At 36.2% G+C, this 17,958-nt stretch overlaps 1 protein-coding gene across 5 annotated transcripts in view; it reads right to left on the reverse strand.

Annotated features, from left to right (window-relative positions):
* EML4 (EMAP like 4) overlaps positions 1-17,958 on the reverse strand; it is a 151,190-nt gene that overhangs the window by 19,065 nt on the left and 114,167 nt on the right. For all 5 annotated transcript variants that reach the window (XM_057741039.1, XM_057741040.1, XM_057741038.1 and 2 more), the window contains 4 exons: positions 10,398-10,549; positions 9,190-9,315; positions 8,973-9,104; positions 8,182-8,249 (listed from right to left, as the gene is read on the reverse strand). In XM_057741039.1, the coding sequence (XP_057597022.1) occupies positions 8,182-8,249; positions 8,973-9,104; positions 9,190-9,315; positions 10,398-10,549 (478 nt within the window). The remainder of the gene's footprint in view (positions 1-8,181; positions 8,250-8,972; positions 9,105-9,189; positions 9,316-10,397; positions 10,550-17,958) is intronic.

The raw sequence follows: 17,958 nt of genomic DNA on the forward strand, positions 1-17,958 counted from the left end.
CAACTAGTTAGTGGCAGAGCCAGGACAGAGCTTCTAGCCCTCGTACATCACACCAGGAAGGGTGTGATCCCATGGATAGTTCTCTCTCTGTCTCTGAGATACACTAACATTCAGGATCCAGAGAAGAAAGAAGTCAGCAAAGGAGGCAGAATTTTGGCATTTATAACCCAGCTGGGGGAGACGGAGTGAGTTCACAAAGTGGTAAATAGTTTGAAGTAAAATGAATTACATGAGTAAGGATTATGAAGTTTCAGAGCAGGGAGTAATCACTGAGGATATGGGTGGTCTAGGATTTCATCACATCAAATGTGGCAAGGATAGGTGGGACATAAACAGGTGGAAAGGAACAGGTAAGAAAGTACAAAAAGGGCTGAGGTGTATCTGAAAGACAACAACTTAACCATTCTGGCTGGAATGGTGAGGGGAAAGATTTTCAATGGGCTTTAAAGGCCAGGCCAGGCTAAACAAGTTTGGATTCCACTGTTTAGCTATCAAGAGGCTTTTAGGAACATTCTAGTCCAGCTGGCTCACAGTTTCTTGCGTTTGCTCCATCCATTCCTTCTGCTTGATATGAGCTCCTAACTCTTCACTGCCTCTTCAAGATCTCAGAATTCCTTCAAGTCAGGACCAATCCCACCTTCTCTGTGAAATGTCCTCTGACGACTGGCTCACAGTAATTTCTCTGCTGATCTTCAAGCATTACTGCTTGTTTATTCAAGTAATACTAAACTACTAATATGACATGCTGTATATCTTTTTATGTAGTATCTAATTAGGTTATAAGCTACTTGGGTAAGGATCATGTCTCATGTAATATTTCTTTGTGCTACTCTGCTCTACAACTTGTAGGAGCACACAGTGACTCAGAACTGAAATTATAACAAGGCAGAACTCAGGGAGATTCATGTTGATGGAGTTCAAAGACACTGTACACCCTGGGAAAATGAGCTCAGGTGTACTGATGGGCCAAGCTCAGCAACACCAAGTTACAGAGGGAAAAAAGCTATTCTTTTCTAATTAGAAGTTTTCTCTTTTAATTGTCTACGAATAAAGTCTCAGCTAGTGCTAATGTGTCTTTGGCATCTCCTTTTGAGCTAAAGGAACTTTCTTACGCTCAGAAACTTTCTAGTAAACAGTATCTGGTTAGAATTTGTTAACAGTACTTCAGCTACATTGCTGGTTTGCCAAGGTTACAGTCATCATCAAAATTAAAGTAACCTTTCAAAACCGCATTAAAAAATATTAAAAAAAAAAAGATGTGTTGAGCTGGGTCACTTAAGTCTCTCCAGGTCTAAGGTTCTGTGATTCCACATCAAAAACTAAATCAAATTCTTTACCTTCTCACTCACCAGGTGCACTTTCCCAGCTTGCTTCCTTGTCAAAGCTGTCACTGTCACTATAGATCAGAAATTTCAGGGTCTCTTTTGAAGTCACCACTCTTAGTCTGCCCACTCCCCTTTCCATTCCTATATGGTTATATATAGTATGTTTTATATGCTGACTCAAGTCCACAGATTTCTTTCTTTGAAACAATTTCCAACTTTAACCTTTGCTTTTTATTCTTCCTCCCATCCCATCACTTCAAGTCTATTGATTTCTCTAACTCTGGGTGTCTCATCTCCATTTACCAGCCTATAAAATGACTATGGCAAAAACTCCTTCCTTAAATACTGTATGTTGGTTTGGAAATAGAACTGGGTCCAACCAGGAACAGAGTAAAGTTCTGTGCAAACTACTTGGGGAATTTGTCCAAGCTGACAACTGACATCCTGATGGGATGGCAAATATATTTGTGGTTTCTCTGAGGCCTGCAAGTGACATAAAGATTAAGTGCCTTTTGAGAAACTAGTTTCAAAACAAAAAAAGGAAGGGAAAGGATGATTAATGGGGACCTTGGAAAACTCAAGCAGAATGTATTTTACCTTCAGGTTATAAACTTTCAAATTCGTAACGGTTCAGGTTCAGATGTATTGTGAGCTTCATGAAGAATTTAAAATTCTATCAAGAAACACGAATTTTTAAAAAATGGGAGAATGCCATATTTGAAAATGTGTGGTATGCCTAAGTGCAATTTATTACTTAAATGGTTTATATAGTCAGTGGTTCAGTAAATCTAAAATTCTGATAACTAATGATTAACGATTACTAGTATATACTAATTTTTATCCATTTGTATGCTTTATAGCTTCATTTTGGTTTAGGAGGTATCAGCCTTATTTAAAGCCTTATTGAAGTACCAGTATCACCCGGGCAAAACCAGACAAAGACATCATAAGAAAATTACAGACCAATATCCCTTAACAATATAGATGTAAAAAATCTTCAACAAAATACTAACAAACTGATTCCAGTAATATATATTAAAAGAATTATATGCCATGACCAAGTAGGATTTATGTTAGGAACACAAGGTTAATTTGACATTTGAAAATCAATTAATGTATACTCCATATTAATGAAGGACAAAAACCATGTTATTTCAATAGACCAGAAAAGGCATCTGAAAAATTCAACACTCTTTCATGATTAAAAATTCTCAACAACAGAAAGAATATTCTTCAATAGGATAAAGGGCATCTATGAAAAACCCACAACTAACATTATACTTAATGGTGAAAGGCTGAAGGCTTTCCCTCTAAAAGAGAGAACAAGATCAGGATGACAACTCTTGCCACTTCTATTCACTATTATACTGGAGGTTCCAGTCAGGACAATTAGGCAATAAAAAGGAAAACAACTCAGAATGGAAAGGAAGAAAACTATATTTGCAGATTACATGGTCTTGTATGTAGAAAATCCTAAGGAACCCACTAAAAAAAAAAACTATTAAAACTAAGAAATGAGTTGAGCAAAGGTGCAAGATAAAAGAGCAATACACAAAAAGCAGTTGTATTTATATATACCAGCAATGAATATTCTGAAAATGAATTGAGAAAACAATTTCATTTAAAATGACACCAAGAAAATTAAACAGGCATAATTTAACAAATGTGCAAATTTGTACCCTAAAAACTAAAAACATCTTTGAAAAAAAACTGAAGACCTAAATAAATGGAAAACATCTCCTGTTCATAAACTGGAAGGCTTAATATTGTTAAGATAGTGACATTCCCAAATTGATCTATAAAGAAAAAAAAAATCCTTATCAAAATGCCACCATGGCTTCTTTGTAGAAGTTGACAAGCTGATCTTAAAATTCATGTCAAATTCAAGGGATCCTGAATAGCTAAAACCACCCTGAAAAAGAACAAAGTTGGAGGACTCACATTTCCCAATTTCAAAATATACTGCAAAGCTATAATAATCACGACTGTGGTATTGGCATAGAATGGACATAGAGATCAATGCAATATAACTGAGAGTCCAAATAGAAACCCATACACGTTTATGGTCAACTGATTTTTTTTTTAAAGCTCTTTATTGGAATATAATTGCTTTACACTCTTGTACCAGCTTTTGAGGTACACCAAAGTGAATCAGCTGTATTTATACATATATCCCCATATCCCCTCCCTCCCGTGACTCCTTCCCACCCTCCCTGTCCTGGCCCTCTAAGGCATCATTGAGTTGGTCTCCTTTTGTTATACAGCAACTTTCCACTGGCTATCTATTTTACAGTTGGTAGTGGAAATATGTCTATGCTACTCTCTCACTTCGTCCCAGCTTCCCCTTCGCCCCCTGCCCCCCAACCCTGTGTCCTCCAGTCCATTCTCTGCATCTGCATCCTTATTCTTGCCCTGTCACTGGGTTCATCAGCACCTTTTTTTTTTTTTAGATTCCATATATATGAGTTAGCATACAGTATTTGTTTTTCTCTTTCTGGCTTACTTCCCTCTGTATGACAGACTCTAGGTCTATCCACCTCATTACATATAGCTCCATTTCATTCCTTTTTATGGCTGAGTAATATGCCATTGTATATATATGTGCCACATCTAGTTTGTCCATTCATCTGTTGATGGGCATTTAGGTTGCTTCTATGTCCTGGCTATTGTAAATAGTGCTGCAATGAACATTATGGTACATGTTTCCTTTAGGATTATGGTTTTCTCTGGGGGTCAACTGATTTTTGACAAGGGTGTCAATAGGATTCACTGTGGAAAGAAAAGTCTTTTCAACAAATGGTGCTGTAATAACTGGATATCCACATGCAAAAGAATGAAGTTGGATATCTATACAAAGATTAACTCAAAATGAAGCACAGACCTAAAGGTAGAGCTAGAACATAAAATTCTTAGAAGAAAACATAGGAGTAAATCCTTAAGACCAAGAGACAAGAAAAAGAATAGATAAATGAGACTATATAAAAATATAAAACTTTTGTGCCACAAATGTTACCATCAAGAAAGTGAAAAGACAACCCTTGGAATAGGAGGAAATATTTGCAAATCATATATCTGATGAGGTACTGTATCCACAACACAAAAAGAGCTCTTACAACTCAACAATAAAAAGACAAATCAATTCAAAGCTGGGCACCAGGTATGAATAGACACTTCTCTCAATAGGCTACACAAGTAGCCAACAAATACATGAAAAAGATACTCAACATCATTAGCCATCAGAGAAATGCAAATCAAAACCACCATGAAAGAGTGCTTCACAGCCACTAGGATGGCTATAATCAAAACACAGGCAATGGCAAGTGTTGGCGAGGATGTGGAGAAACAGGAACCCTCATATTTTACTGGCAGAATTGTAAAATGGTGAAGCTGTTGTGGAAAACAATTTGGAAGCTCCTCAGCATGTTAAACATAGTTAACTCTACTCCTTGGTATGTACCCAAGAGAACTGAAAACATATGTCCACACAAAAACTTATGACTGCTTACAGAAGCATTATCCACAGTAGTAAAAAGTGGGAATAACTCAAGTGGTTATTTGCGGTATATCCATACAATGGGCTATTTGGTGACAAAAGGGAACGAAATGCTGACACATGCTGTACAACATGGATGAATCTTCAAAACACTAAGTGAAATAAGCTAGTCACAAATGACCACATATTATATGATTCTATTTAAATGAAATGTCGAGAATAGGCAAACCTATAGAAACAGAAAGTAGATCAGTTACTCAGGGCTGGGGTAATGAGCAGTGACTGTTAACAGGTACAGGGATTCTTTTGGGGTTAATGAAAATGTTCTGAAATTAGCTTGTGATGAAGACTGCACAACCCTGTGAACTTCTTAAAAACTACTGAACTGTACACTTTAAATGGGTGAATTTTATGGTACATGAATGATATCTCAAAACTGTTAAATAGACTCATTACATGAGGATTAGCAATGTTAAGGAAGTGCTAGGTCCACTTAGGGCCAGGAATTTCAATTCCTTCCCTTAGAAATTATATTCGCAACATATTCTTTTATATTGATAACATTTTAAATCACTGTGATCATTTATTCACACTTGTACTTACTTCTTGATCACAAGAAACAGATTTCTAGATATGGACACGAAGACATCTTTAAACATTTTGCTAGCCACCTTTTCTGGATCATGAACAATTTGGACATGTGTTGCATTGAACTAAAAAAAAATTCCTTGCCCTAAGTGTGGCTTTTTTCAGGCTTAGGGTCAGTGATAATAATCTGAATGGCTACCCTGAGGAATTTTCTGTTTTAGACAGTATAGCCAGGTATTCACAGATCCGTGTAGAAAATAATAAAGGAGAAAGTTGTCTAAGAATCAACAGACCAACCAGATGTGAAACCAAAGACAGGAGTTAAGTATAAAATGAACACTGATAACTATATCTCCCCTAGATTTTAAATAATCCCCAACTCCACACTAGAAAGGATTAACTGACAGCACTGTTTATTTAGTTATATCACTGTCATTCATAAGGTGGTTTCAACTCACAACTCCAAGAGGAAACAACTGACTTAACTTTAGCTTAAGTCGCTTAATTTAACTGACGTTTCCTTTCAAGCTTGTTAATGATTACTTCACAGTTACACTAAATATTAGAAAGTAATTTCAGTGAGTTTAATCAGATCAGTTTTTTTGGTTAAAAATTGGGGCTCTGTATGTACGTGTATCCAATGAAGTGGTGAGTCTTAATGATCCAAGTCCTTCTAGGCCTTACTACTCCACTTGGTTTTTAACTCCTTCTTATACACAGTAAATGCTTTTAAAATACTATGTCAGCCAGTGATTTAACCTTCAAAGATAAACTTTCCTTATAATATTTCTAAGTAATGATGCAAACACCATAAGCACATCACAAAGAGTACTGGTGGAATAGTGGAAAGAGACAAGCTTTGGAACCATAGAGAACCTGAGTTAAATCCCAGCTCAATCACAAGTGACTGAAACTCTATTAGTCTTGGTTTCCTGTTAGTGCAAAGGAGATATTAATGAACATTTTGTTGCATTCTTGTGAAGATTTAAAGTACTATATGAAAAGAATTTAATATAAGGTCTGTCATCAGATACTGAATAAATGGTAGCTCTTATTCTTACTATTTCATTGATTTCAGCATTTGTGATATCTGTTCAGCTGCTCCCCAAATAGATCTGAAGTAAAGTCCTTTGTGGTTTTCTGAAAACCAGTTCACTACTATAGCTCAGGCTGATTCTTATATGCTTAAGACATATATTTTTGCAAAAGAGAAAATAATTTCCTTCGAATTCTACAAAGTGATCTGCTATATGCCTATTTAGTTCAAGTCTAAGTAATACTCTTAGTGACAAGTAGTTTGGGGAAAGCTGAGATAGTAAAGCCATCTATATTTGCAAGTTATCACCAATTACTATCTCAGGCAGCCTAATTCTAAAATTCCACTATTTCAGAACCACTCAAATAGCATCTCTAGTTACATGTCCACATTTCAAAGTTTATCTTTACCTTAAAAACCCGTTTTTCCATGATTCTGAGCACTACATGTGAGGGAGGATTTTGAATATGATTTGACTTTCCAGAGGTATTAATCTGTAGCCAACAGCCAAAGGGGAAAACTTGCTACCAAAAGACTCTACATGGCTAAATTTAGTTAGAATTAAACTGGCTGATTTGAAATATTTGTTACATAAATAAAAATATTTATATAAGTGTGTTCACAATACTTTCACCTTATTAGAAATCAGCATTTCACATTTTCTATGGGTTTAACTTTTGAAAATTATATTTTTCCTCTGCCTCTTTAAAAAAGAATTTATTTGTGATGAGGGCTACTTACTAGCAGAGGCAATAGAAAGGACAAAATTAAAAAATACAGATAATTGTGGACCTCCCTGGTGGTTCAGTGATTAAGAATCTGCCTTCCAATGCAAGGGATGCAGGTTTGATCGCTGGTCAGGGAACTAGGATCCCACATGCTGTAGGGCAATCAAGCCTGGGTGCTGCAACTACTGAATCCTCACACTCTGGAGCCCGTGTGCCACAACTAGAGAAACCTGCGTGCCACAACAAAGAGCCCATGTGCCGCAATGAAAGATCCTGCATGCCACAACAAAGATCTGATGCAGCCAAATAAATTAATAAATCTAAAAAATACAGATAATAAATATATATTATCTAATAACCTTGCAAAAGGTACTATACAAGGTCTGCAAAGATAAGTAATAACAATTTCAGGGAACATACCTTTATTATCTACCTGTGTAGCATTCAAAAAAGATATAGCACAAACAAAAGCTCAACTGGGTTATTTCAGGTTCAACTTCCCTCCCTAAAAGATCGCGAGGAGAGGAATTTTCCACACCACAGAAAATTTCACAAAGGAGGGTCAAGTCTGCTGAACTGTCACCTTCCTTAATGAAGACTATTCTGACCTATTTATCATTTTGTAACTGTACCCCTTCCAAATCCCTCTTCCTATGCTCAACCCTTCCCCACCATACATACCTCTTCATTTTTTAACTTCGTTACAATGCTTAGTTTTCATTCTGCCTCCACCCCCGACACACACTAAAATTTAGGCTCCACAAGGGCAGGGATTTTTGCTTTGCCCTCTGATGTAGCCTGAACACCCACAATAGTGTCTAACAAATGGTAGGTGCTCAACAAATAATTACTGAATGATAAATGAGTATACATAACAGAAAAGAGCAAAAAGCGTAAAATTGTGCCACTTAAAAGATTAATTTTCCAGACCAGAGAGAGAACATTCCTGAATAATGGTTAAACATCCCACCACTCAGATTACTTAGCTCACGTTTCTCTTAAAGACCCTACCTGCCTGAGTGCGTTCCTATGGCCACCACTGTGCCACTTGGATGAAAATCTGCACAGTGTCCTGGTTCCTAGAAGAGAGACAGACAACTGTTGGGGAGTACATGAGAAAGTCTCCCTAGATCTATGGGTACAGTGGCAAAACATATTTGAAAATAACTCGTTTCACATAAACATGGAATCTCAATCAGCTTTACTATAGCCAATGGTAATACCACTGGACATAAGTGGAAAAAGAATTTCAGAGCAGGAAGGGGACATACATGCTGGCAGAGTGGTGGGGGGAAAGGACCACCCGCTTGTGGCTAGGCAGTGGAACAAAATAAGGATGACAAACATTTGTACAGTTCTTTAGAGTCTGCAAAGAACGTGTATACACCTTTTCGGATAGAAAAGGTGGATATTTGGGTGGGGTAGGGAGAAAATACAGTAAGACACCAACTCAAAAGAAGAGAGTAGAATCTGCTAGTGCGCAGTACTTACTAAACCCACCGCACCACCACCAGAGGCCCAGACATATCCATAGCAATTAATGCTCCATAAAGACATGAAATATTTTTTATTTTTACTACTGAACCTGACTACTGAGCTTCTGTCCTGTTTATTTGCTTCTTTGGAGTGGGTTCATGTTGTACTTTGTGACTACACACTCTCCCTCTACCCCTCCCCCTTTACTGAACTATATAAATACACTTGGTTTTAACCAATGCTGAGTCCTTTTTACTTTGCTGCTGCCAACTGCCAGTTTAGGGAGACTCTGTGGGGAGATTATAATCACATTCTGCTTTACTCACATCTACGAGCCTGGTCCACTCCAGCCTGTGTTCCACTGAGTTCCACATGCACACCTGTCTGTCCTGAGCACAAGTCAAGAGCAAATCTTTGAAGGGATGTGTGGCAAGACCCCAGAGCTCATCTGTATGACCCTGAAAATGAAATACACCCACTGTTATAAGAAACAAAAGGTAGCATCAAAAATATTCAGTTAATGGTTAAAATCGCACAGCTTACCTGTACTTCTATTTGGAAGCCATCATTAAACGTTCCCCGTAAAATAAAGTTTCGTGATGTGCCTACCAAAAATTGATCTGCCTTTCCTTCTGCTACAGCTCTGATCGTTCCATACTGATCAGGAACCTAAAAAAACATTTGTAAAGTCACCATACACATACTAACGAATTAATTACTACCTGAAGACTGTAGTTGTAGCTGTAAGCAATTATGTGGTAATAAATGACAGAATTCCAAATTTGAAAGTAATAAGGTAATCTTATACTAATAAACTATTCAATTACATTTTATTACACAGACATTATAATGCATTATCAACATTCTTTGCTTCAGTTTTAAATTCATATTTTATATGATTTCAAGAGTTAAGGATTAGGAGCAAGGGATAAAGGAATAAGTTCTGATAGATGACATAAAGACTGTGTGGTCAGGTTTTGATACTTACTGGTTATATTATTTTAGGTAAGTCATTTAGCCTGAGACAAATTTCTTTATCTATAATATGTGCATATATCTTCTTGGAAATAAAACCTGAGAGCAGTACTATCAGAATCCTCTTTTTTAGAGAAGATTCTGTCTGCAAAGCATGTTATGAGTAGAAAAGACAGCGTAAATTCAAAATTTAAGCCACTAACGTACAGAAGCAATATTAAACTGAGAGATTTGCCTTTGCTCTGACAATTGTTGATCTCAAATACTGTTCTTAACCATTTCACTTCCTGAGATCTCAATTCAATTAACAAACGTTCACTGAGCACATAATACCTATCAGGTTTTACGGATACACCTGGTTCATGCCATGAAGCAGACCCATACACAGATAATTAGCGATTATCATTAAACCCATTGTTTAAAATATTATTTTCAAGCTTTAAAATTAAACTGGTTATTTTGTATAACTTGGAGTAGGATACAGTATTTGATGAATGTCTGTTAAATTTTAAGTTTATATGATTACATTTTTTGGTCACTAAAAAAACAGCCTCAGAAATAAATAAGCAAGTTAATTATTCTGTCCATTTTTCTTATTCTAATTATTTTGTTTAGTGAATAGCCCTTTTTGTTTCTTGTTTAGTTCAAGGGAATGATATGACATGAATGTGCACCAAATTTCCCAGAAAAGTGTAAGTTAGCTTAATGTGGGACAAAAGACATGAGTTTAGAGGGTTTAATATTTAAAAATTTTTATGTGCCGTTTTTGTCCTTACCTCTATTTCTCTTTCAGGATTCAGATCATGATCCCACAGAATTATTTTTCTGTCTTTTCCGCCTCCAGTTAATAACATCCCATTTCTCAACTGACAAAGTGTGAACACACTGCCATCGTGAGCTTTGATTTGCTTGTGGATCTGATAAACACCTGATATCATGAGGGGTAAAATAAAAACACTAGTGATAACATTTTCCATCAGATTTTAGTGTCTTTTGCAAGAAAACTTTAGCAGTGATTAGAGTGATTACTGAATGACTCAACAATTAAAAAACCTATTTTCAGCAAGTCTTCTGCAAGGCAGGTAGTAAAGCTTAATACAATCTTCTACATTTATGTCAATATTCAGTTACTCTGAAAATATTTCAAAATACATTCTTACAAAAAGGTAGGCTAAAGTAGTGATAATTCCACCGACAACAGAGGATATATTACCTTCAAAACTTTACTATCTTTTATAATCACCTTATACAGTAGTTAGGGTAGGTATTACTCTTGATTTTAGAACTAAGGGCATAGGTATAGAATTGGCTTAACCAACACCACAGAGTTAGCTAGTGACAAAGCTGTGACTAGGACTCAAGTCTCTTTACTCACTGCTCCTTTAAGTTTGCAAAAAAAGCCTTCATTTCCTCTTGAGGCAACAGTCATAATATTTACCATTTAACCACTGTTGACCTGGAGGCCTTCTGCTCTGCCAAGGATAACCCCTTTTATTTGCTGAGACACTGGGGAAGGTACGGGGCAGAACAGGCACTGGCGGCTTGGAGCAGTGGCTTTTGACCAACCAGAAAACTATTTTAAAAACTGATCCAGCTACCCCAATGTGATAGGTGAATGACAGCCCAGTTTTCTTGCATGCTCTCAGCACTTCCCAAGTACCCAGGAAGGGACAAGGCAGATAGGAAAATACAATGAGAGCCTCTTTCTTAAAGGTGAAGATAAGATTTTGGCACTCAACCCTTTTTCTTTGGTATTCATGATGCCTTACTCAGAGACGCTCTTCATTCAGCTAGTGAAGCTGCTAGAGTAAGAGTAAAGCTTTTTAGAAGATGATATCTTGCAGAATTTGTTACCAGGTTCAAAACGACAAGGTAGAGCCTGGTTTAAATATGACCAAAGTCAGTCAATAAATACACCTTAGATCCCTTGGAAATGAAAAAAAATTACAAGTTTAAAAAGTGTTCAGTGGGGAAATGGGTGAAGGTAGTTAAAGGTACAAATTTCCAGATATAAGTTTTGGGAATTTAATGCACAGCATAGTGACTAACAATACTGTATTGTATATTTGAGTAATGTTGCTAAGGTAGTGCATCCTAAAAGTTCTCAGCACAAGAGAAAAACCTCTAACTATGTGGGTGATGGATGTTAACTAAACTTAGTGGCAATAGTTTTGCAACATGTACATATATGAAATCATTTTTGCTGTAACAAACTTACACAATGTTATATGTCAATTATACCTAAAAAACCTGGAAAAATTATTCATTTTCTAATAAAATTATTCATCAACTGATAAATGGATAAACAAAATGTGGTATTATTCAGCCACAAAAAGGAATGAGGTACTAATAAAGCTATAACATGGATGAAACTTGAAAACATTAAGGTTCAACTGAAAGAAGCTGAGTCACAAAAGACCACATATTCTGTGATTCCATTTATATGAACTGTCCCACACAAGCAAATCCAGAGACCAAAAGTAGACAAATGGTTGCTAGGAACTGAGGAGAGAGAGGAATGGGAAGTGATTGGTAATGGGCACAGTGTTTCTTTTTGGGGTAATAAAAATATTCTGAAGTTAGACAGTGGTGATGATTGCACAAACTGTGAACATATTAAAAATCACTGAACTGTACATTTTAGAAGGGTGAGTTTTATGGTATGTGAAGCATATCTCAGTAAAGCTGTTATTGAGATTGTTCATTTTTACTCATCTATTTGAGCTGCCATTATACTGTTAAAATTAACTAAAATCTGTAGGGTTTTAGTATCCTAAAAAATTATACTACAGCTGACTCTCACAACTACTCACTGTGAGGCTGCTAGTGGTACAAATACTTAATAGATGGGTATCTTTGGCAGGGAGAAAGGAAAGGGCTTGCCTGCTTTGGAGTAGAGCTTGACTGATTCAGCAGAGCTGGGAGCAGAACTCCAACAAACTTTCTATTCAGGTCAACTGCCTCAGCTCACATCAACATTCATCACCTAAAAATACTTTAAACATTGAACAACACAACTGTGTCCAGTAGGATAGCCAGCCAATTATCTATCATGGCTCTGATGTAACCAAGAGAGAAAGAACATCTGAGAGATGTGAATTTTCTGAGAGTACTGCTGGCTTTATTAGGGCATTTAAAAGTGGGGGGAAAAGGAGGGCAAAGGGCTTATTTTTCTCATGCATGGTCAAATTAACAAGAGTAGTCTGAAAGTACCATGATAGCATGTAAGAAGTTACAAAACGCAGAGGTGTGGTGTTTCATAGCTCTCCATCAGAATGTAGGATAATGAAATATAGTTTTTCTATTTTTAATTCAGTCTTCCCTACTTCTAAACATGACAAATACCTTGTTAAACATTTAAGACCTTCGTAGAAAAATGGAGTCTTAGAAAATCTGAAGAATAAATGTTTCATCAAGAATAAAAATACCCTATATAAGTAATCAACACTGTGAGATACCCACTTTCTACCTCCTACCACCCTAGGACAGTTATTTCCTGAGGAGGACCTATATTAACTTAGCTAAAAATATGTCTGTGCTTTAAATTTAAACAAATTATCAAAACTTGCTTCAGACAGTATTTACCTACGAAATAATTTATAGTGCAAGATTTCCTTCTCATGGGTCTATATTTCTGACCCTTTAAGCCAAATAATGTTTGAAATACCTGCCAAGAAAAATAATTATCCTGGTACTAAAAACCTATTGTACCTCCAGGCACAATCATGGCCAAGTCTATCCAAGCTTAATTGCAAATCCCCCCTTTCTTCTCAACTCTAACAGAAACAAAATTTCCATAAAAAGCAAGTTCACCTTGACTGCCAAATAAAGATCCTTTGGAGGGCTTTCTGTGCCTGTTTAACTATAGAATCAAATGTCAGGGAGACTTTGAAATTTGTTATATTCTTAGCAACATGCAAATAGGCCCATGTTGATTATTTAGAGAGCAGGTAAAATGATGGTGTTTCTTAGTTCCTTAAAGGACCTTGGCAAAGATTTGAGAATAATGAACATTTTAATGGTGGTGTAGACATTCTCAACTTCCCCTCTCCCACTTAAAGAATTATGGATTATTTCATATAAGAAAAATTCTGAACTATTTCATATATGCAGGAAATAACAAATACCTTGTACCCACATAAGAAATAGAAAATAGAAACTAAGTGTCCATAGATGGATGAATGGATAAAGGAAATGCGGTGTATATATACAATGGAATAAAAAAGAAGGAAATCCAGCCATATGAAACATGAATGGACTGAGAAGATATTATGCTAAGTGCAAAAAGTCAGAAAAAGGCAAATACTATCCATATATGATCTCGATTATATGTAGAATCTAAAAAAAGAACTCACAGAAACAGAATAGACTGGTGGTTGTCAGAGGCGGGGGTAAGGAGGGTAGGAAAAATGGGTAAAGGTAGTCAAAAGGTACAAACTAAGAAATTCAATGCAAAGCATGGTGACTATAGTTAACAATACTGTAATGTATATTTGAAAGTTGCTAAGGGAGCAGATCTTAAAATTTCTCATCACAAGAAAAAAACTGTAATTGTGAGGTGATGGATGTTAACTAAACTGATTTTGGTAACCATTTTGCAATATAAACAAATATCAAGTCATTATGCTGTACAGCTTAAACCAGACAAGGTTATAGATTTAAAAATGTTATAAAGCTGGAAAAAAGGAGAACAGGAAATACTAATTACTCTGAAGATTCCTGTTAAATTACATTTAGGGTAAGGAAAAAATGGTTTGGAAGCAAGAGAGCTCCTTATGAAGCAGAGAACACAGTTTTGGTTTGTCTCTGATTTACTAGAATAAAAGGATTAGCTGTGGAATTATACTTCTGCAACCCCCAAAAGTCCCTTTATCAGATGCAATATCACAGTATACTCAAATTTCGACTGATAAAGACTGCCATGGGTATAGAAATATCATATTAGGGAATATGCAAACTGGATCAATCTACTGAAATTTGGGGCAAGAATTAAAAAAATGGAAATATGAACATCTGTTCTGATCTGGGCTTACATATTCATTTCACTAAACTCACCAAATCCTTTCCAGCCATACTTACATAACTGAAAACCCCAAATATAAAGAAAGACAAAATTCTCAGCAAGTTTGCCCATAATAGGGTCAGTCATGTAGCAAATTTCATGTGCCCAGCAGTTCACAAGATTAGATTTTCTGCTTTCTGTTTGTGCACACGCAGATCTTCTCTGCACAAAGGCGAAGCCACAGTTTTTCAGATGAAAACTAAAATAAAAAGAACTTCTGAACCTCTCCCTCCCTCTCACCTCGTACATTAAGGCTAATGAAGGGTGCATTTATACTCAAACTCTGCTCAGAGTGGTAGGATAATACATCAACAATTTAAGTCACTGTTTTAATGATATAATACTGTTCCTGGCATTTCTGATATTGAAAAAATGTGCCCAGGAAAAAGAAAAGAGAGGTAAGTGGGGAGGATAATTGCTAATATCGTTCTTTCATTTTTCTTAAGGATCATCAGCCTGGAGCTTCTGGGTTGATGAACACATGGAGATCTGGGGAGAGTGGTGCACTTGGAAAAGACATGGAGGCTCTGGGTGGGCCCTTTCCCCAGGCCTTGCTCTATGCATCTTTTTCATATGGCTGTTCCTGAGTTATTTCCTTTTATCATAAACTGTTGATCTACTTTACACACTGGCTATAGCGCTCAGGCCAGGTGTCAGGTACTGGAGGGAATTCTGAGTCCATGCGCCATGATGCCTCAAACTGCATGTATGGCCACTTGCTCACACTAAGGATGACAATGAAATACCTGGAAGATCATAAAACTTAAATCAGAGAACCCATTTCAACTGTTAGTTCTGAAGACTGGGCTAGTTAATAAATGTTTCCAATTCTCAGTTTTTATGTATGAAAAAAGGGTGTGAAGTGGAATAAACTGATGTCACAAATATAAAAAATCCCCAGGGAAATGTCTCGGGAACCTCAGGTTGGTTCCCTGTCACCTCCTTTTTGTTTCTCCCCCTCCCTTTTTTTTTGTAGAACTCAGAGACTGACTGGCCTAGCTAGTTTTCTTTCTACTGATACCACCTGTGGCTGTTAATAATCTCTCTCTGCTCCCAGCCTACTGACTTTAGAACAAGGTCTCTTAATTTTTCTCTCGTAACCTTCTACTATTTTTTTGGTATTGCCCTTAAACAGTAAGGAAAAATGGGGTTGAAAAAAGACTATTTTTTTTTTTAAGTTAATTTTTATTGTATATAAGAGTGTAGTTGATTTACAATGTTGTGTTAGTTTCAGGTGTACAGCAAAGTGATTCAGTTATACATATATCCATTCTTTTTCAGATTCTTTTCCCATATCACAGAATATTGAGTTGAGTTCCCTGTGTCATACAGTTGATTATTTTATATACAGTAGTGAGTATATGAAAAAAGATTTTTTTCAATGTTTTTCCTCTAATATTTTCATCTACATAGAAAAGGGCAAAGTGGACCTGTATATCTGGGTGCAAATGGGACTTGAGACTAAAACATATCTGTGTTTTTGAGGAAAACCAATTTGAGATAAAGCTGAATGAATTCCAAGGCCCAGTACTAGGGCTGGGAAGAGGAGCTGTAGTGAGAAAAAGACAAAAAAGAAGGGGACTAACTACGAGTTTATTCTTTTTTTCTCTCCTCTCCCATACATCTCCAGACCCAGCCCAGGGGACAGTGAAACCTATAGTCTGTTGCTATGTTTGGAAAAGGAGAAGAGAAAGGGAGGAAATGTACCACCAAGGTAGTAACCGGTACTAAATCTTTCTATATTACAAACAACTATGTTAACCAACAGCTGTTAAGAAAAGGTCTGTGGAACCATCCTTTAGTGAGTTGATAAGGATAATTTTAATTACTAATTATTTAGAAAATGATACCTCTAAATTTGTAGGTCTTTGGTTTCAGTATTCATTTATTATTTAATAAATCCAATTTCCACAGGCAAGTCAAAGATTTCAGCTAGATCTCAATTCCAACAAATAGAATTCTGAGGTAATGGAGCCTGATTATTTGATATTTTACTATATTACTACTCATATTATCCATTAAAAACAAAAACTTTTAAGTTTTTAACAGAGAGCTGCTTTTACTGAGAGCCATGTCATCTTGTATGACCCCCACCATTTAGCCACATAAGGTATCAGTCTTCCAAAGCTCCAGTCTCAGAATAAAATGTAGGCTATTGCTCTTTTTCAAGAATAACCTTTCTTCTTATGCCCAATCCAGCTATTCTCGTCTAAGATTTTTAGTCTTTCTTTCCACCACAATACCCATTTTACTCTTAGGTTTTAGGCAACCTTAAAAAGACTACTGACTGATTCTAGTAACTTTACTTTCCATTCCATTTTCAACAGGGATTCTCAAAATTCTCCGTTTTAAAACTGGCTATTCTCTACTTAGTTGTTCTATGGCCTTAATGTTCTATTGAAATTGCAAACTCCTAATGGTCTTTTCTTGGTTCTTATTCTTCTTGACCTTCCTATAGCACTGAAACTCGGGAGTTATCTGCTTCCTTGTTCAGGCACTAAATAAAAAGTTCTATCTTGCTAACCTTTTTTTTTTTAATCTCACTTCTGTAATCCTTGTAGGTTCTTTTCTGTCATCTAACTGTGGGACAAAGGATCCTTGGCCTCATATCTCTTCTCTTTTCCATGGTGAACTCAACTAATTTTAAGGATTCTTATGGATAACTTGGAAAATCTACATCTTTAATCCCTATTTGAATTTTCAATGGCTTCATATATATTAGCTTAAATTGATAAGAGGAACTGTAGTTCACTACTATTTTTTAACATTGTGTTTCCTTCATGCTGGCTATCTCTCGTTTCTGTTAACACATGACAAAATTTACTCACACTACCCTGTATGCCTCATTTCACAACCATCTTCCTCCCTTAACTTACACTGATCCCTAACTGGGATCAACGTTGCATATCTTTTGTAGTGTTGTACATTCATTATGGCTTAACAGAAATATAATTTCTTCTGTGAAGGCTTCACAAAATACTGAAGATTGGGATGACTTCTCTCTTAATCTTTACAGTGTTTAAATTAACATGTATCTGTATCATCTCTAATTATTTTGTATTAATCTCCTGGAAGGAAAGGTGCAGTGCAGTCAAGTGTAGGTTTATATATGCTTAATAAATGAATAATTTGATTTTTTAAAAAAAGACTGTCATGAAGAACCTTAAAAACAAAATGTATGTTGGTGACTCTGATATTGTCTCCCTGCAGCTCTCTGTCTCCTGGTCTGAGTAAGAGATGGGACTGCAATAGCAATGTGTGCAAACGAGAAAGAA

Source organism: Hippopotamus amphibius, chromosome 7 (assembly GCF_030028045.1).
Source record: "Hippopotamus amphibius kiboko isolate mHipAmp2 chromosome 7, mHipAmp2.hap2, whole genome shotgun sequence".
Taxonomy (NCBI): Eukaryota; Metazoa; Chordata; class Mammalia; order Artiodactyla; family Hippopotamidae; genus Hippopotamus; species Hippopotamus amphibius.